Source organism: Carassius auratus, chromosome 4, assembly GCF_003368295.1.
Source record: "Carassius auratus strain Wakin chromosome 4, ASM336829v1, whole genome shotgun sequence".
NCBI lineage: Eukaryota > Metazoa > Chordata > Actinopteri > Cypriniformes > Cyprinidae > Carassius > Carassius auratus.
Window position 1 is genome coordinate 13064399 of NC_039246.1, and position 19645 is coordinate 13084043.

A 19645-nucleotide genomic window follows, 5' to 3' on the forward strand; every position below is an offset into this window, starting at 1 on the left:
ACTACTTTAACACTGATAGATAGATAGATAGATAGATAGATAGATAGATAGATAGATAGATAGATAGTCGACTCGTGAAGGAAATTGCTCAACCAGTAAAGCACATAATACGAAAATTGCGCTAATCAGCGATGTATTTATGGAATTATGCTCGTCCACTTTCCTTAATTGTCAATTTCACAACGGAATAAGTTGCGGTTAAGAACAGAAGCAGCAGGGCGAATGTAGCCTCTGTCAACTCAACTGTGTGTCAGTTAGGCTAGTCTATTGATGTATGAATGTTTGCACAGCGTGTTTGGTATACAGTGACTCTACTGTACCGGCCACCGGAGACAATGACCGTCCCTCAGCAACACTAAACAACGGAGCCGAGCTCTACCCATTGTGTTTTAAAAGATTAAAAACACATAAAACCGGACGTCATTGTTGATAGGCTACAGACAGCTGCAGCTTTGATGTGAGTCAGTAGCCTACATCATTCACTCTCGCTGCTGCTGATCGATGCACGCGCTCCTTCAAACAGCTCAGTGATTATTAATCACATTCTTCCACACTAAATCACCATGTCACAGGGTACAAAAGGGAATGAAAGAGCATCTCAAATTGACTAAAAGCCTTTAGGAGGAAACCACCACGAAGTCCTACCTGGTTGGAACATACTTTGGAAATAGAAGATGACCAGAATAAAAGATCCTAAACAAGTGGCCAGCACCATCCGGCAGATCCTACTCATCCTCATGAGGTCTAGTAATGTCTGTTTCATGGCTGGGCACGGAGAGACGGAGGGACGGAGCCCCGTACAGCGGGTCTGTGTCTGATGCTGATGCCGCCTGCGTCCGTGTATCAAAGATCTCAGCGCAGCTCCCTTGAGTGCACTACCTTCCTGCGCACACTAGTCTACAGCGGCGAAACTCCGCCCCCTCTCGCCGCGCGCCCACACTGTAGAAATGCTTTTCATCTTATATTTGTTTCCGTTTGACTTGCCCCAATATTTTTCTGCCATTTCTGTTTACTTTTTAAGAGTTTTCAAAGTCGCAGTTATAATTTACTACATCTGCAGTTGGATTAAAAGAGGTCAAAAGGTCTATTTTAAGTTGCTTTAAAAAATAAAGCAAGCATTGCAATTAAACTGAAGGTTTTTAGTTAATGGTTTGACATTTTTGCAGTAAATCCCACTTATATCCATGAGCCAGTATATCAAACCAAGTCTGCCACTAAATTTGATGGTAAAGTGTCACATTTCCCATAGTAATCACAGTTAGTTATTGTAGCTTTTGTTCTTATTGTTAATCTGATTCAAACAAAATGGAAAGGCTTATTTATTTATTCATTTATTTATGTGTTTGTAATTGTACATGTATTTATTTAATAAAATAGCATTTTAGCTGAAACATTATTAATTTATATGTTGAATATAATATATAAACTACACACACACATACACACATGCATATCTACATGTATACTAATAATTAATAATAATATATACATATTTTGTATGCTATAGAAACTACATGCACATATAAACATAATATTATTAATACTAACCATTTATATATTGTATTTTGTACATAATAGAAACTAAGCTACGTGCATTTATAAACTAAATTATTTTTAGTATTATTATAATAACAACTAATAATAAACAAAAATTATACTTAATAGAATATAAATAAAACTGTAATAAAATGATTAAAAATAAATAAACAGGAAATTACAGGAAACTTAATAATAATAATAATAATAATAATTATTATTATTATTATTATTATTATTATTATTATTAAGTTAAGTCAAAAGGGATAAGGATTACATTTGTAATTTATAATGTATAATAAACCAAGTAATTTGAGAAGAGTTTGTGGCAATTCCAAATTGAAAATTAAGCCTTAATTCCTATGGATATAAACTGCCTCCTCAATAAGCAGTGGCTAATATAATTATGCATTCACGGTCCACAGCATTCAGTGCTGACTGAAGCAGAAATGTTTAAAATTCATGAGTGATTTTGCATTCTGGACCTGCTGATTAGAGCCACTTTCTGAGGTGTCCATTCCCAAGAGGAAGCACTCAGGGAATTAGGCCAGAATTACAAGGTCAGGTTGTTGATGTCTATTGAGAACCTATGAAGGGAAGAGAGGAGAGATTTTACTGTACAGCGAGAAATTACAGCATAAAAAGTATGCTGGGAAACTCCTGGAAAATGCAGTTATTTGTGGCTAAAGCATGTGACTGTAAGTGCAGCTTTTGTGCCAGTTTAGACAAAATAAGCAGTCAGGACAGGGGTACAATACTGTTATATTTTTATTTGACTTAAAGCCCTTACTGTACACACTTATGTGTACACAATGAGACAAAACATTATCATCCACCCACATTCAAAGTAAAGAAGAGCATTTAGTTACTTTTTCACTTCACTGTGCAACATATGTTTGCCATCACTTTGAGCATATGACACTTTTAAAGTAATGAAGTATCATCAAAGGTGCATTATTCATTCTTGAAGAAAAAAAAAGTTCAAATATGAAGGGAAAAAGGGGAGGTTTTGACAGTTGTCAATGATAAACAAATACTGCATTTGAATGTGAAATTCACCTCATTCATTTCTTTTGTCAAGCTGAGCTCCAGCACCAGTAATCTTTACCTGAGACAAGAAAAAAAGGATAGAAGGGTAAATAAGAGGAAGTTAGAGGTGTGTATAGGATTTCCACCTATTTCCATAAAATTAATTTATATGATAATTTCCCATGTAGGCCTACATTGGATACGTAATGAGTATGAATCATGTCATCTAACCAAATGAAGGGAACATGCTGAAAAGCAACGTTTTAATGATTAAGGTCAATAAATACGATTTAAAAGGAGCATAGAAATGTCGCTAAATGCAACATCTTCTAATATTCACAATATCATCCCCAGCGCGCCCCCTGGTGATCAACATACACGCCTGCACAAACTGTCTCGCGCAGCTCCATTTCCGGCGTCCAATCAAGTTGCAGCGCGAGAGCGAGCTAGGTTTGTATTTGTGGCTCCGGTCAAATGATCCGCTTCAGCGGTAATTCTCGTGTTTAACGGATAGAAAAGGCCGATACCGGCAAGCTGTTACGGGTTTCGCCGGGGCGAAGCAGCCGTTAAATACAGGAAGTCTTAAAACAATGAATGTTTGAGGATGGGTAAGAGATTATTTGAGTGGAGAAATGGAGGCTAACGTTACATCCACGCGAGGCCCCGAAGCCACATTTAATAAACAGCAAGTCTAATTATAAAAGAAGACAGTTAATTTCTGGTTAAAGTTAATTTTTTTTAAAAGTATAAATTTCCCTATGTTAGATGTGTTTAATTTGTTAGCTTGAGCTGGGACGATGCTAACCTGCTAACGTTAGCTGACTATCAAAACAAAGGCTGCCAGAAATACATACAAATAATTATATGACCAGCTATTATTAATATTAATAACATATCCAAAGCCACGTAACGTTACATATTTATTTTATAATTCGCATTTGAATAAGTGTCTTTACTAGCTGTTTAATCTAGTTTTTCTTATTAACCCGTCATTTTTTTTAATAGGATTTTTGTTGATTCTTTGACGAATTACTTTTTGTTCCTCTTTTGTAAGTGTACTTCTTGTTTCTCTTTGGATAAAAATCCCTGCTAATTTTTTTTTTATGTTTTATAAATATTGTATATATGGTTATTCAGTATTATTACTAATACTGGTTTTAATGCTCTGGAGAGTGTTCTAGTTGCTGTGGGTCATGAGTAAATATTTTTGCTCATTATAAAGCTGTAGTTGGAATAAATGTCTTAACCCCCATTGTCCTGTTTGTGTTTTCAGATGGACGGAGACGGCAGCACCACAGATACCACTCAGTTAGGAATAACTGGAGAGTATATGACAGGAGGGACGTATGTCTTGCAGACCCAGGATGGTATAGACATGATCTCACCATAATTCATTATTCTGTGTCGGAGATAATGAGAAAAGTTGTTATGAGTTAAGTAGCAGTAGTTTGTCTATTGTAATGTTTTTTTGTTTGTTTGTTTTGCAGATGATGGGGATGAAAGTTACAATGACCATGAGGATGGCAACGGCAGTAAAGACCATTTCCGAGAGCAGGACATCTACCTTCCCATCGCAAATGTTGCCCGCATTATGAAGAATGCCATCCCACAGACCGGAAAGGTAATATTAGAGATTTTAGAAATTGTTTCCAGGTATGGAGAACTCATAATAACTCTGTTTTCAATATATTTTATGAGCTATAATTGTCCTTTTGGAATGCATCTATAGAAATCTTACGTAGGAGTAACCTTGATCTCTTCCGTCTTCTCTCTTTTTAAACAGATAGCAAAGGATGCAAAAGAGTGTGTGCAGGAGTGTGTGAGCGAGTTCATAAGCTTCATCACATCTGAGGCCAGCGAGCGATGCCATCAAGAGAAACGCAAGACCATAAACGGAGAGGACATCCTGTTTGCTATGTCCACTCTGGGTTTTGACATGTACTTGGAGCCGCTTAAAAACTACCTGCAGAAGTTCAGAGAGGTATTATTCACTTACATAAGCAAAATTAATAATTTTTTTTGCACTTTTGAAATAGAATATCGTAGAATGTCATTTTTAGAAAAGCACTACCTGCATGTGTCATCATGAATATCAGTTTTAAAGCACAAATTGTGGTTAGAGGTGAAGTAACATATTCATGTTTCCAAGGCTATGAAGGGTGAGAAAGGCTTCACTCCGGTTACAGTCAGCGAAGGCCCTGGAGAAGAGCTTACAGATGACAGTTTCAGTAAGTGCAGTCTCTATTTCATTCATATAGCTTATATATTCTTGTGCCTTGTTCAGAAGATTTGATGCAGTCGAAATGTAAAGCATTATTCTCTTGCTTATTTCTAGCTATTTAAAGGTCTACATAATGAATTAATGTTGTGTTACTTTGAACTTCCAGCCGGTCAGTTGCCTGCAGGATTGATCACTGCTGATGGCCAGCAACAGAATGTGATGGTATATACCACCTCATACCAGCAGGTTAGTATGTTAAACAGATATATGACTGAAGATTCCTGATGACACTGAACCATTTACTGTTGTAAGATTTTAGTTATGCTCACTATTTAACCCATCTTTTTTTTCTATGATCCTTTAGATCCCTGGCGTTCAGCAGATACAATTCTCATGACCGTAGACTGTCCCAACTTATATCTAGTAGCCTGTCCAGTGTCCAGACAGACTTATCTCTTGCCTTGCAAAGTTTTCAGGTCAGTGCAGGAAGATCAAGAGATGCCTGGGTACCAGAACAGGAACAAAAGTGCCCGTTGTCAGGAGGATGATTTGATCTTAAGTGATGTCTTGTAATTCATTCAGTATTATACATTTAGGCCAGTTTGTTTTGAATGGTGTACTTGGCACAGGCCGAACCAAATTATGACTTTTGGGAGGGGGTTCCTTGTATTTAATATTATTTTAGAGTTTGGGATGGTGCAGTCGGAATCTAGAAGGGGAATCAAGGGAATTTTCATTTGGTCTTAATTAACCTATTGAACTGACATTGTTATGCCGATTCTTTGAATAAAAAAAAAAAGTGATCTGTATTTGTTTGAATGTTGTTTAAGTATGTCTTAAAAATCACCCAAGAATATTACAAAAGCTGATATAAATGATCAAGATCAAAATTAATTTGAACAGATGTATGCCTTGTCATAACAGTATTTCCAACTAAACTTTATTGCAATACATTTTTTTAGTAAACTTTAGTCTACACAAGAAGACGGGAGTGTACATCAAAAAATGTTCGATTTGTTACTAAAATGTTGTGGACTAAATGTGTAAAAAAAAAAAAAAAAGGCTTTCCAAGATTGTCAAAGTTTATTTAGCAATCAAGAAAGGGTTGTAGAAATGTTAAGAGCTCGGTTAAAAATAGTTAGGTTAGTGACATACTAATGTAACATTAATACATATATAGCCTATAATGTAATGTAACTGCATAAGTGATTCTATAAATGGGATATTAAATATCCCTCAGTAGACAGATTATACTTATTATACTGGTGGTGGATGAGGAGATGCCCCCTGATGCTTTAAGTGCTTAGAAAAGCGCTATATAAATTCAAGGAGTTATTATCTGTGCAAGGTAAATGTGTATTACTATCTTTACCGTAATTAATGCACTGAATGTTTAACCCAAATTGCAGAATTTATGCTAATTTATTGCAAAATGTAGGATGTCTTAGTAGTTGTTTTTGTAATGGTAACAAAAGAGAATAATTTCCTGAATTGTTCTAGAACTTATTCTATATAAAACGGCATTGCGATTTTGGACAGTATTAAGACACAGGAAAAAAAAAAGTTTACTCCAGTTATGCTATAAAAGTCTTTTTAGGAGTAAGAATTGGACAGCTTTTGAAAAATAAAAATAACGCAATCAAAAATGAGCTCAGTCGAATGAAAAAACTGAAATGAAGGGATCTCTGGTGGAGCTGTTTATGTTTCAACTACTGTCAATTATGCAGTTCCTAAAAATACAGGAGCCTATTTTAAGAAACATACATGCAGTTTAAGATATGGGGAAGCAGCTCCTTTTCCACTAAGGCATGAATACATATTGCTCACAAAAACCATATTAGGGATTTGGAGGCATTAAAAAAAGTGTTGCATGTGGCTACAACAATCCATAATAAAAATAAACGCATGATCTCAGTATAAAAAGTGTTAACATAATATGTACATTTTACAGTGATGATGACCTTTTTGGCTTATACTGATAAACCTAAAGCTTACAGTATAAACAAAACCATGACATTAAAAGGCAATCAAAATATAGAAAAACAGTGAACGGAGATCAGTCAGTCATCAGGAGAGTACAAGAGTAAAATGGAAAAAGGCATTGTGAAATAATCAAGAGAGTGAAATGCAGTCCTGAAGTATTAGAGCTTTGGCAGTCGGTGCAGCAGCTTGCGACCCATCAGGGGTGAGAGTTCATCTGCAAGTGGTGTCAGGCTCTGCTGCTGGAGGACTGGAGTCTGCCTGCCCCGCTGACGATTTCAGTTTACTCGCATCTGCAGCATGACATATGAAGCAGTTAGGACCAGACTGTATATTGCATTGATATTATATTGCAGTGTACATTAATTTTCAGAAGTTATGAATATTTTAAAAGTTTTTTTAAATGTGTGTGACATGAAATTGATCAAAAGTGACAGTAAAGGCATTTATAATGTTACAAAATATTTCTTTTTTTAAAGATACTGTTCTTTTAAACTTCCTATTCATCAAATTAACCTGATAAAATGTAAGTCGGCATTAATAATAAAGGATTCTTGAGCACTAAATCAGCATATTAGAATGATTTCTGAAGGATCATGTGACACTTACGGGTTAGAGTGATGATGCTGAAAATTCAGCTTTGCCCATCATAAGAATAATTTACATTTTAAAATGTATTATTTTAAATTATAATAATATTTCATAATATTGTTTTGTATTTTTGGTCAAATACTTGACCAATAAACATCAGCAGCATTAACAATGATATTATAAAGGTAAGTTGGCCCTTTAATATTTCTTTAATTATTGAAATTATGATAATATAATCATCTGGAATCTGAATAAATAAGCTTTCAATTGATGTTTGGTTTGGGGTTGTAAGGACATGAAAATCTGGAAGCTGAGGATACAAAAAAAAAAAAAAAAATCTAGAGGAAAATCTACTTTAAAGTTGTCCAAATGAAGTCCTTAGCAATGCACATTACTAACCAGAAATTAGGTTTAGATATTTTTACGGTAGGAAATTTACAAAATATCTTCATGGAACATGATCTTAATATCCTAATGATTTTTGGCATAAAAAAAAAAAATCGATCATTTTGACCCATACAATGCACTGAAGGCTATTGCTACAAATATACCCGTGCTACTTATGACTGGTTTTGTGCTCCAGGGTCACAGATGAGGATACACATTAATGAGTCGAAGCTTTAGAAGTTTTTGCACACCTTGCAGCCAGCGGATCTGAGTGGCCGGACCGTAGCCCTGCTCGTTCTTGGCAGCGATACGGAAGACGACAGCAGGCCGTGCCGAGCAGTCGATGTGGGCATTGCTCAGCTGGCTTTCACTGACTGTGCATGAGGTCTTGGTGCCACGGTAGATTCGGATGAAGGCCAACTCGCCAGGACGCTCCCCGCTGTTCCCTCGACTCTTCCTCACAGCCAAGTACATGGAATACTCAGTGATCTTCCCCGACGGAGAGGTGGGAGGCTCCCAGGTGATATGCACTGAATCTTTATCCTGAAATCATAACATAGCATCTAAACGTCTCTGAATGCAAAATGTTTGTCATCACTGAGAAGACTGATTGTACCTTGGTGATTTTTACAGCAGATGGCGCTCCAGGAAATCCAAGCTGGCAGGTTTTAAACTCGCTGACGGGACTGAAGTTGCCCAGGCCACGGCTGTTCAGTCCGGCCACCCGGAATCTGTATGTGACACCTGAGGCCAATTCCTGCTTCTCACGATCCTTAAAACAATGAGGACCCGGCAGCTCCCACTGTCGGGACAGAAAGTGGTGACGTAAAACTGTCAGACACTGTCGCAACTGGAAACCGTTACAATTAGGTGTGGTAGTATCAAACCAGTACCACACACTAACCTCACTGTCAGATGCGTTTCGAACAAACAGGGTCGAGGCCATGTCACCTTCCTCAGAAGGCAGGAAGTAGTGTGTAACCTCACAATACAGTGTTTTAAACACACCCACATCAAACCACACAGAGTCCTCAGACTGTAAGGGCACAGGGAGAAATGTGTCAAGTGGTTTTAGGAGCTTTATACCTATATAAATACAGGAACACACTGTAACACCCTACCTGTTGGGATGGTATCGGAGAAATGTCTCGTTCTGTGAATGATAATATAATAGTAAGAAAGGAAAACTACAGTAACAGTTGATCTATTTTCAACAGGAAGTGTGGCGCTGAGATGTACTATTCAGCTTGCCAGCCTTATTCATGTTTGATGCCATCACGGAAACACCTTCATGATCTTTGATTATGCACATTATCAGGTATATATATATATGACTGAACATGCATATTAAAGTACATTTCAGAAGCAGTGTTCACTTTTCTACCATTGTCACCTTTTGGCCGGACGTCTGTCCATTCCTCACCTAGTTCTTTTGGCCTCGAAATGCTTTCCTAAAATAAGAAAACCCTGTGAGATTAATAAAAATATCATATAGGAAACATACTACAATGCAGAAATCTGACCTGGGAAGAAGATTCTTTTTCTCTTCTGACTTTGACATCTTCATTTGGCTGGGAGTCTAGACCGAAAATGTAAATAACAATTATTTAAATTATAAATAATACACACAGGGTTCTTGAACCTTTTACAAAATTACATTTGAGCACAAAACAACTTGGAATGAGCTGTAATACCTATTTGTACAGATTTCTTTCTGTCTCCAGTGTCTGATGGTGTGGACTGTGGTTCAGTGGAAGCGGACTGAGATGTGATTGGCTGCAGCTGAAGCAAATAACATTCAGCTGCAGGTAGGGGCCGCCAGGCGACATGTAGCATATTAATTGTAGACTTCACAAGGAACACTGCACCAGGAGTGGAAGGCTTCTCTACACACAAAAAATCACATCTTGATGATTTAAATGTTCAGATGTACACTTTGTTGATTTATTGAGTGTATCACTCACCTGTTTCAAGGTACCACAGATCTTTGCAGCACACCTGGTAGTTATTGGACTTTCTGTATCCATCTCGCCCACTCCAGACATACAGACGAGTGCCGACGGTTACTGCGCAGTGTCCAGCTCGTGCTTTCGGCCAGTGTGCATTACCCTCTTCCTGTTTGTCCAACTGTACATCTGAAGCCGATCCCTGCTGGTGTTCTTCTGGTGTCAAGTCATACCATGTCAATGTGTCTACAGTAAGCAAACCATACCAAGAGAAAACACGTAATGATAATAAAGCAATTTTAAAGATTATCTAGCTGCAAGAACCATGTAATACTAATGATCATACCAAGGTTTAGCATGGAAAGAGAGTTGGTGCAGACCCACTTGACTCCATCGGCGGCGAGTGTATCCTCTGCCTCTCCAACGGGAACCCAGCCTCCAAACACGTATAACCTACAACAGGAAGATAAAATTAGACCGTGGGAGGTAAATTAATATAAAAGACATTGGAATAACTTTGAACATCTTGACTTTACTGAAAAGTGATATTGAGAGAGGAAATGGACAATGGGGCTGTTCAGTCATGACGTCAGTATCTAGGCAAACCCAAGAGGCTAATTCACCCCTAATGGATGTCTAATGGGTTTTCAGAGGAGTGGTTTTGTCAACATTACATGAGGAGCCTCTGCCATTTCTCAAATGGGAATTTTGAAACCATTGTGACAAGTTAAACTGCTAATTGCACTGCAAATTATTATCATTTTTGCTGAATGGAACCCAATACTTATTTTTTACAAATTTTGTGGTGCTGATTTCAGAAATAGTGTCTTTTTTACATTTTAAGCGTTTTTGGTTTCGACAACAATTTTGTATTATCCACAAAAGAACTGCCATGAAGACATGATTCCTGTTTTCCTCAGGTTACAATTATTTGTTCAGTTCTCAGCCGATTTTCACATCAATTTAAATGAACTGAACTGAAGCTCCCTACAGTAAATCAAAAAAGAAACAGGCAATGGCTTTACTTGTTTCCAATCACATTGGAGGTGTGCAGACTCCTGGGTAGCGGCAGCTGACCACTGATTAGAGGTAATGACCAAGTCATAGTCTCTGAAATGAATGAAAACATAAGCTAATGAACTCATATAAAAAGAAACAAGTCATTCTGATAAATATGAACAAGGCCTTACCAATGTCTAGTTGCCACAAATCATTCAGTCTGTGCCCACACATGCCCCCAAATATGTACAGCTTTGGGCCACTTCCCCCCTTGCCACAGTACATCACAGAACTATGGGATTCCCTGGCTGACGGCCCTCCACCTCTGCTTTCAGGGATGTTCCAGCCTTTAACCCCAGACTGGACCTGCAGCTCCAGCTCATAGAAGTCATCTAAATACCTACATAGAGACACAAATATCCATGTGAGTATGTATGTGTTTTTGCATTCGACACCCATAAATGCATGTAAATATGCACACCGTGGTATATTGCCATTTGGGTCTTCACTGTCATTGGCCATTCCACCAAAAAGGTAACACTTATTAGCGTGAAGAGTGAAGCTGTGGCCAATCCGTGGGCATGGAAGTGATGCGTTCCTAGGTGGGCGTGGCTTCAGTTTCTTCCACAACCATCGACTGGCCTAAAAGAAAGAACAGATATGAAATCATGGCCTTGGCCTCCCAAAGCCATGACATGAACTATTAATTCTTTCATTTAGGTATCAACCGCTCACCTGCAGTTCATAGAGGCTGTTGGTATACTGTCCAAATTCAACCATCCCTCCGAACACCAGGATCCGTGTGCCTTCACAAACAAAGCCATGAGCGGCACAACCAGGTGGGATATCGCCTCTCACTGCCGGCAGGAACCACTGCCTAGTCACTGAAATATATGGTTTACAACTTTCATTGATCAAAGATTGTGTACATCAGCATTAAATATGGATTTTAAAAAAAAATCATGGAATTTCTAATTCTTTTAATGTACATAAACTAGTCAGCTTTAATGAATATGAAAACATGATAACAGAGTTTAGTAGCATTTCTAACTATTTTCATGTATATTATTAACCAATGATTTGTTTACAGTAATCCATCAGTGCATTTATTGCTGGGTACTACATGCAATCTGAAGTCACGTCTCTATATGAGTTTTTATAAATGATGCATCCATTGTAATCCAAATGATGCAGCACTAACGTTACCTGAGTTATAAACATGCAGATTGGTCGCTATTCCCTCGTTTCCACCTCCAAACACAACTACCAGCTCTCGTATAGACACGGCCCGGTGCCCGTGCCTCGCCCTCGGAACGGGTCCAGCGTAAGACCGCACTCTTTTCCATATGGGCCCCTTATTAATCATAATAGGTTATTTCACATAGGTCTGATTTTGCACAATTGCAATCGCGTAAAGGCGGACTCCATGCAAACAATTCTTAGCGCTTTCTCGTGCGTGAAAATGTCTCTGTGATTGGCTCAACGTATGTCACGTGACCAAAAGACGACGCACTTTCGACAAATCAGCCTTTTTTTTTGCAAATACAGAAAATAAGCCCAGGGGACCGTAAAAGCCATTCATTACATTAAAATAATACGATAGATGAATATCACGAGGAAAAAAAACTTAATTTGTAAATGTGTGCTGTAGACAAAGAAGTTACTGTTAAAAAGAAATGCTTTACTTTTAAAATATTCTACTAAAACAGATAAATGTGGTGAAGTAAATTATAATTATAAATATAAATGATTTTTTATATGAAATATTGTTTTTAAAATATAGTAGTGCATTCATGGAGACAAAACTAAAAATCTAAATCTAAATTATTACATTTAAAATATTTAAATACAGTATAGTTAATACATTTAAACAGGAATGTTCTCTTTTAGTATAGCAAGTGAGTGCTGTTGAAACAAATCAATTAAAATATTCAAACTAATTAATTAAAATATTATTTGAATTCTAATAATTGTAATGAATGTGCAACATATTGTGTGAAATTTTAACATTTCTAGTATGGTAGCTATCATTGGCGATGTATTTTATATTTATAACAACCTAAAGATATAAAATACCAATTTTGTCTCGGAGGCATCAAAACGGCAGAAGATTCACCTACTGTCCATGAACTGTGTTTAAGTTGTAATATCTCATGTGAAACCTAGAGGTCAGCAAAAGTCTATAAGGATTTGGGGTTTTCAGAGGCACAGAAAATGAGGAATGATTTTACAACATACCATAAACTCTAAACGTTATGGTTCATAAGTGGTTTAGTTGGATTCACTCAAATCTATGTCTTCTACAATGAAGTAGAAGAAATCAAAAATGTTGAATGTATGTAAAGATCCCGTTCCCAAATTATTTTATCCATGACATGCAGATGTGCACATGCAAGAAGTTGAGGCCTTTTAACAAAAGTGTTTTAAATTGAAATGGCATTTGTTTGGTGGTGCAAGACAGTTGTTTCATAATGTATGAGTAAATCCATATATAAAGATATTTGAGAAATATAGGGCATTCTAAGTTATATTTGGAGTAAAATATGGTTTGACTGTCGTAATTGAAAAACCACGCCATGCTGTGTCTATAAATTACACTGAAAAAGAACAATGGGTTAATGTGGCCAGCTCTTCTCTGAGGTGATGACCGCTTACATTTCCTTCACTGATTTAGAGAAGAAGAAAAAAATTATTGAAAGATGGATAGAGAACAAGCTGTCAGCTACTCCTTACATAAAGATATCTTTTGAATGAAAAGAGAGAGCTACAGAAGTTTTTGCGAATGTCAATAAAGGAACAAAGAGGGTAAGAAAAGTGAAAAAAATTGCTATTCAATAATGTGTCACAGCAGAGCAGGCATTCATCAGAGATTAGGAGTCTGTGGCAAATAGATGTGGTAAAGAGATTGCGATGCTTATTTTCAAAATGGAAGAAAGAATGATGCCAGAGCGAGAAAGGAATGAAGCGAGGGATGCCGGAAGAGAAGAATCGCTGTAGAAGTTTAGAGTTTAAACCTCATTCTGAGAACTGAAAAGTTTCACTGTTTCTCAGTCTTCGCTACATTCCAATATTAGAGTTGGCATGATTGTGACAGAATAATTCCCATGGCAGAGCAAAAAAATGAATGATTTAATGACCAGATTGTGTCTACAATGTTTGTTGTTTAAGACTGGCCCCTTGTAGAGTCACACTTTTACTGTGTTGTGGCTGGATTGCAGCATTTTAATAAAAAAAAAAGCAGATAATTAATGAAGGGAAACCGGTTGAGTGGGAGAGGTGAAGAAGATGCAGGCAGCTGGAGAGGAAGCTTTTACGAGGGATGTACAGTATGAGAATAAGAGAGATGTGAAGTTGAGCTTGTTCTCATCATCTTTGAGATTGTCAGGAGAGCTTCCACTAGTAAAGCTGCATGATGAAAGTTGTTCTATTTTGGATTCTCCCCCATTAACCCTAAAGATAAACTTCCTTTCTTAAACAATGCACTTTCCTTCCTGGCAACCTTGCAAAATAATGTAACATATTGTTTAGGTTTGAGGCAAGCTATAGAAAAACAATGTGTTCATGTAACCTAATTGTGTTTAAAGTAACAGCATTCTTTGATATCCTTGAAACACTCATTTAGTTTTGTCTATGGAACAATGGTTTGCCATTGTAAATGAAGTATTGAACACATTTTTGTTTACTTTTATACATTTTCTGTGGTAATTAACAGCCTGTCTGAGATGCTTAAACCATATTCCTTTGAATAAAGATTCCAAATCCTTAATACAGTGGAAATTCAAGAATCAATCTGAAGAGAGAAAGTTTCATCATCTACTTGAACTGAACTTATCTAACCTTTCTTTATTCACCAGCAGGCTGACAAACCTGGTAAGAGCAGAGAACTGTTTGAAGAGATATTATTGATGAAATGCTCCATGAAATGTCCTCCTTCACTCTATAATTAAATGTGATGAACATCCACAAGGTTGATTTCATTACATTGCATAAATCATTTCTGGTTCCTCAAATAATCTTTCAGTCTGAAAAGAATATTCTAAAGAACCCTTTTCCATTATAAAGAACATTCCATGAATGTTAAAGGTTCTTTGTGGAATGATTTCCTCAGTTCAGTTTGTTTGTTCTGTGTGCGTCTCTGCACTTGTTTTAGTGGAACCTCTCTCCTGGCTTTCTGTTGTATTTTCAATGTCTTTGAAAATCCACATGGCCCTTGCCTTTATTAGATTTGCTGCCTAAAAACAAAAAACCTTTCCTGTTTGACTCATTGACAAGACAGGCTTTACCCGTCCAAAACATTTAGTTTAAAAGATGAGCCTGATATTACTAGTCAGTTGGGTTTGAATCCTATAATAAAAAGCTGATTGCTTGCCAGTGGTGTTCGGGTCTGAGGATGAAACCGGCATTAAGTGACGAGGTTTGTTTGAATCCTGGCTTAGCCAGAACTTGCCTTTTGATAAGACTGGGATTGGCAGATTGGAGCCACTGGGGTTTTCATTTCAAGCAGATAAGGGAAAGCTGTGGGAGATGAATGGAGTTTAAATGTAACCTGAACTGAGATTGAAGCAGATGTAAAGGATCACCTGTGTGGACTATAGAAGGCTTGTATTCATACATAGCCTAAATCACCTTAGGGGATGTATGAATACAACATAACAAGCAGTTGGTGAAAAAATCAATACAATAACAATTCAGAATTTGAATAACAATTGGTTTGAGTATTTTATAGCGAGTTATACAGTGCATTTAAGGGTGGAAGATTTGCTCTTGTGTTCTGGTCCCTCGTTATGCAACCAAGATTGCAGACATTGGTCAGCAGTAGAAAATGACTCCCACAGCTCATCGAAATGGTTAAAAAAAATGTACATTTATATTCCCTCCTTCATTGATCTCAGTGCCATTATTACTAATATAATATGTCGGAATCTGGAAGAGACCTGTCAGTCAAACATATATTGAGCCTGTGTATATAAGGATGATAAATCATTTAACTGGAGAAAGCGAAATTATGGATAGAGGACAACATTTTAAAGTTTAAAACAACTTAATTTGTTTATTATAAGATTTTTACTTCACAAGATGTTAGTTGATGGACTGGATTTGTGTGGATTATTGTGATGTTTTCATCAGCTGTTTTGACTCTCATTCTGGCGGCACCCATTCACTGCAGAGGATCCACTGGTGAGCAAGTAATGCTACATTTGATCAAATCTTTCGATGCCGAAATAGACTCTACATCTTGGATGGCCTGCAGGTGAGTACATTTCAATTTTTACCCAAACTGAACACACAGATTGTTTCTAACTGCGGTTTTTATTTGTTGAGATATTTTTATATATTTATAAAAAAAAATATTTGAAACAACAAAATGCCAGTTTTCATACACGTACATTTTTATATTTGCATAAACAGTCATTTTGCTTAGTTAAAGTTTGGCATGACCAATACAAGACAAAGCACAAGTTATATACCAGTGCTAAAATAACATTTGTTTAGTCAGTCATAACACTGACACAATACACTCTTTTACTCCCAGCTAGTCAAAAAGAGCTTCATGTTATCGGTGTAAACAAATAAGATGCACGTCAGCTCAAGAAATGAAGCTGAAGTTCTCACCAATACTAAAACACAAAAATGAAGTCACAGACTTTAGTTGTAAATAGAAAGTGCAATGCAACATAATGATCTGTAAAATAAATGCATCATTTATTAGAATGAACACAATTTTAGAAAACCAAAAATCTTTCACTGTAGATTACAAGACAATCAAAATCTCATTCACCATGAATATTTCAGATTTTTTGAGTAGGCAACCTACATAAGCAGAAAATGAGCAGACTCTCACTACACAACTTATCTCTTAAAACCGTATAGAAAAAGTTTTTTGCTTATACATTTATTTTCATGCTTTTTTATTAATCCCCATCTGGCTCCTAGGACTCCACTGGAACGCTCTGGCTTGATTTGCGCTAACAGTCAAGTTGCAAACACTGACTGGATTTGCGGGAATAGTCTAGCCCTAAAGATTGACTGGACTTTCGGGAGTTGCATGGGTCTTTCCAAGAGTCGAACCCATCTTTGGTTCGGACAGTAGCCAGCTTGGACAGGAGGGTGTTCCTCCGGATGCTGCTGTCCGAGTCCACTTTGTGTAACGTGTTTTGGGGTTTGTTCCAGCAGGGGAAACAGGCTAAGAAGTCATAGAGGAGGTGTCCGCTGAAGAGCATGTAGATCCATGGGTTACAGCAGCTGTTAAGACTCGCCAGCAGGGCAGAGAGGGTCACCGCTGCATTTTCAGAATCTGAAAAAGAGAAGGATTGAGTGACGTAGCTTTGGGGTTAAAGATTTGGGCTGGTAACTGATATATATATATACTGTGCTGTTGCATAATGCTTCATTATATAAAACTAATATTGCCTTTTTGGAAGTTTGTCTTCCAATCTTGAAAAATATACATACACACACACACCCACACACACACACACACTGATAGTAATGAAAAACAGTAATACAACCTCTTGAATCCTGTAATCTCAAAGGAATGCTAATGGAATTCAGAAAATAATTCTCTGAGAGACAGATAAGATCTTCCTGATAAACTGAAGTTCTGATCTGGAAAATACATTAAATGGAATCCAGTCTGATCTTTGGTTCTTTCTTGTTTTGTCTTTTTAGAAGTGGTTTCTAATTACTATAGAAATTACATTAGCGTTTTCATTAGCAAGGAGATTAAAACCATGCCTGCAATTATGTTTGGAGATGCTATTACTAGTATTGTGAATTGCCAGAATTAGGGGTTATTGGTCGAATATATTGGGTTATTATTCAGCCTAGATTAAGGCTTAAAATAAAACCGATTAAAGATTAGGTCTTGTATTGTTTTATAATTCATTTATTTATTTATTTTTCATATATATTTAGGTTTCCAAAAGTTTTCTGTAACTACAAAATCAGATTCGCGAACGGAAATAGCATTTGCGCGAGAAGGTAACCATAGCACGTGTTGCTGGACTGTTTTGTTTTGTACGGTAAATAGAACAAAAAAACACATAAATACAATTACAATTTATCAATCTATTTTTAAAAGAATTATACACGAAGACAAAAATTGTGTTTTGTTTATACTTTAAGATGTTTACCTATGGTTTTAACCGCTCTAGCGCGACTTAAGACAAACTTTCAGCGTTCGCGCCGGAAAGTATTTGCGTTTAAAACAAACTCTGAAAGTTTTTGATTATTTATTTTTTTACTAAATACTGTGCTTAAATGTATTTACACGTGCCACCCTGATCAACTTACCATCCCAGGAGAAGTTTTCATCCCAGACGGACCACATTTGCACGATGAAGAACGGAGCCCAGCACACAATATACGCCAAAACAATCACGAATGTCATCTTCACTGTTCTTAGTTTGGCTCTTGAGATGATGGTGACACTGCTGACAGAGCCCTTTCCAATCATCCCGTCCTTAGTGCTGTGCAGAGTGCCTCTCTTGGTCTTGGACTTGAAGTTCTTCCAGATACTGTGGCATATGAACCCGTAGCAGATCATGAGGATGATGACAGGGAGGAGGAAGATGCCCACGGTGATCCAGGTGATGTAGGCTCGGATGCCCCACGGCTCGACGAAGTGGCCCCAGCAGTCATACACATCCGAGCCGTTCTGGATCTCACTCAGAGAGAAGATGAAGTATTGAGGGGTGCTGAGCAACAGGCTGCAGAGCCAAGTGCACCCGATCATGATGTAGGCGCGCTTCGTGGGCTGCTGGAGAGTCTTCAGAGGGTGGCATATGGCGATGTAGCGGTCCAGTGTCATCATCACCATCATATAGGTGGACGCGAACATGCCTAGGACTTGGAGATGCTTGACAATCCGGCAAAGAAAGTCAGGTCCGTAAAACCTGAAGGTGATCTCCCAGCAGAGCTGTGGAAGAACCTGGAAGAAAGCCACCACCAGGTCCGCGAGGCTCAGGTGCTTGATGAACAAGTGCATCCGTGAGCTCTTCTTCTTGGTGTTGTGCATGGCCAGCAGCACGCACAGATTTCCCATCACCGCAACGAGGAAGGTGACGCTTAAAACCGTGATCTCCATTTTGGCCACTTCTTCGTTCCTGCCGAACGGGTCGGTGTCGTTGTTCGCCGTGGTTTGGTTCGACGCGTTGCCCATGGTTAGGTTTGGAAACGAGATGCTATTTTCATGCGTAAAATCTTGCGCGTGCTCTCAGGTACGTGGAGAGGTGCGCGCCAGGCAGAGCTTCATTGCGCACGGATTCTCGTGCGTAAAAGGCAGCAGATGGGAATTCCCTACGGAGACTTCAAGCGTGTGCACTCTTAGACTGAAGAGGACAGATGCATTTAAGTCTCCGAGACGTGGATCACATTCTGGGGGTGCATATGTGTTTCAGTTGTGGTTATCTGACGCGTAAAGGTCATGACGATCGACAGACAAGCGCTGCACTGCTTAAATCCAGCCCCCAGTGAAGAGGCTGGCAAGCTCAAGAGCCTCCCTCTCTCTTCGAATGCACGCCCCTAACCAAAAAAAACCCCTCTTGAATCCTAAAAACAACCGTACAAGTAAAAGCAAGTATTTGTTGGGCGCGCCCTCAGTGGAACCAACGGAGCGTGTTCAGTTTAATTTATAACAGACAAAAATGCTTCAATCAAATATGCAAGTCAAGTCACATTTTTAATATGTGATATTAAATATAACAATACTTGATTTTCGATTGCCTGAGCATGTATGTGTATAGCTATGTGTCAATAAAGAGCAAGGTGCGGTGAGTAAACAAACCATAAAATACAATTTAATTTTGGTGTAAAATGCTTACAATATATGCCTAATTGTACTTTTTTTGTAAAAAAATAAAATATATTTTTTTTTGATTTGTCAATGCCATCAAATTTTGTCATCGTAGTCCAAGTTATTACAGTTGCAAGGTTTTCAACAGTGATGAAGCAGGCG

The 19645-nt window shown here is 37.7% G+C and overlaps 4 protein-coding genes across 9 annotated transcripts in view; 1 reads left to right on the top strand and 3 right to left on the bottom strand.

The window, feature by feature from the left end:
• Window positions 1-1087, bottom strand: part of LOC113059045 (carbohydrate sulfotransferase 11-like) — a 53985-nt gene extending 52898 nt beyond the window's left edge. The window contains exon 1 of one of the 4 annotated variants that reach the window (XM_026227292.1): window positions 661-1087. In XM_026227292.1, coding sequence (XP_026083077.1) covers window positions 661-763 — 103 coding nt within the window. In that variant the 5' untranslated portion in view covers window positions 764-1087. Of the gene's footprint in view, window positions 1-645 lie in introns of all 4 variants that reach the window. The other 3 variants (XM_026227281.1, XM_026227301.1, XM_026227283.1) reach the window with 3 other exon arrangements.
• Window positions 1088-2928: 1841 nt separating this feature from the next.
• LOC113059071 (nuclear transcription factor Y subunit beta-like) lies at window positions 2929-5595 on the top strand. 2 transcript variants are annotated; one of them, XM_026227316.1, is made up of 7 exons: window positions 2929-3015; window positions 3839-3932; window positions 4053-4186; window positions 4349-4546; window positions 4715-4793; window positions 4953-5032; window positions 5151-5595. In XM_026227316.1, the coding sequence occupies exons 2-7, from the start codon at window positions 3839-3841 to the stop codon at window positions 5181-5183; spliced, it is 618 nt and encodes a 205-aa protein (XP_026083101.1). In that variant the 5' UTR covers window positions 2929-3015; the 3' UTR covers window positions 5184-5595. The 2 variants fall into 2 exon arrangements, with proteins under 2 accessions (XP_026083101.1, XP_026083111.1); XM_026227326.1 differs by lacking the exon at window positions 2929-3015 and adding an exon at window positions 3052-3173.
• An 818-nt stretch (window positions 5596-6413) lies between these two features.
• hcfc2 (host cell factor C2) lies at window positions 6414-12165 on the bottom strand. Of its 2 annotated transcripts, none has more exons than XM_026227346.1 (15): window positions 11896-12165; window positions 11425-11573; window positions 11171-11331; window positions 10881-11089; window positions 10716-10800; window positions 10037-10143; window positions 9709-9936; window positions 9439-9630; window positions 9268-9323; window positions 9168-9195; window positions 8866-8897; window positions 8649-8780; window positions 8361-8546; window positions 7996-8287; window positions 6414-7059 (listed from the first exon to the last, which is right to left on the bottom strand). In XM_026227346.1, the coding sequence occupies exons 1-15, from the start codon at window positions 12053-12055 to the stop codon at window positions 6980-6982; spliced, it is 2097 nt and encodes a 698-aa protein (XP_026083131.1). In that variant the 5' UTR covers window positions 12056-12165; the 3' UTR covers window positions 6414-6979. The 2 variants fall into 2 exon arrangements, with proteins under 2 accessions (XP_026083131.1, XP_026083122.1); XM_026227337.1 differs by having other exon boundaries at window positions 9138-9195.
• Window positions 12166-16537: 4372 nt separating this feature from the next.
• On the bottom strand, window positions 16538-19261 carry avpr1ab (arginine vasopressin receptor 1Ab). The gene is made up of 2 exons (XM_026227356.1): window positions 17983-19261; window positions 16538-16984 (listed from the first exon to the last, which is right to left on the bottom strand). The coding sequence occupies exons 1-2, from the start codon at window positions 18848-18850 to the stop codon at window positions 16656-16658; spliced, it is 1197 nt and encodes a 398-aa protein (XP_026083141.1). The 5' UTR covers window positions 18851-19261; the 3' UTR covers window positions 16538-16655.
• Window positions 19262-19645: the final 384 nt, after the last annotated feature.

Excerpts from the sequence above, each read along its gene's own strand:
- avpr1ab (XM_026227356.1), bottom strand. The coding sequence starts at position 18,850 with ATGGGCAACGCGTCGAACCAAACCACGGCGAACAACGACACCGACCCG. Across the intron at positions 16,985-17,982 it reads TGAAAACTTCTCCTGGGATG|ATTCTGAAAATGCAGCGGTG; the intron begins GTAAGTTGATCA and ends TCTCTTTTTCAG.
- hcfc2 (XM_026227337.1), bottom strand. The coding sequence starts at position 12,055 with ATGATTAATAAGGGGCCCATATGGAAAAGAGTGCGGTCTTACGCTGGA. Across the intron at positions 9,937-10,036 it reads TCTTTCCATGCTAAACCTTG|ACACATTGACATGGTATGAC; the intron begins GTATGATCATTA and ends TGCTTACTGTAG. Across the intron at positions 9,324-9,438 it reads AAAGAAATCTGTACAAATAG|ACTCCCAGCCAAATGAAGAT; the intron begins GTATTACAGCTC and ends TTTTCGGTCTAG.
- LOC113059071 (XM_026227316.1), top strand. The coding sequence starts at position 3,839 with ATGGACGGAGACGGCAGCACCACAGATACCACTCAGTTAGGAATAACT. Across the intron at positions 4,187-4,348 it reads CCATCCCACAGACCGGAAAG|ATAGCAAAGGATGCAAAAGA; the intron begins GTAATATTAGAG and ends CTTTTTAAACAG. Across the intron at positions 4,794-4,952 it reads GCTTACAGATGACAGTTTCA|CCGGTCAGTTGCCTGCAGGA; the intron begins GTAAGTGCAGTC and ends TTGAACTTCCAG.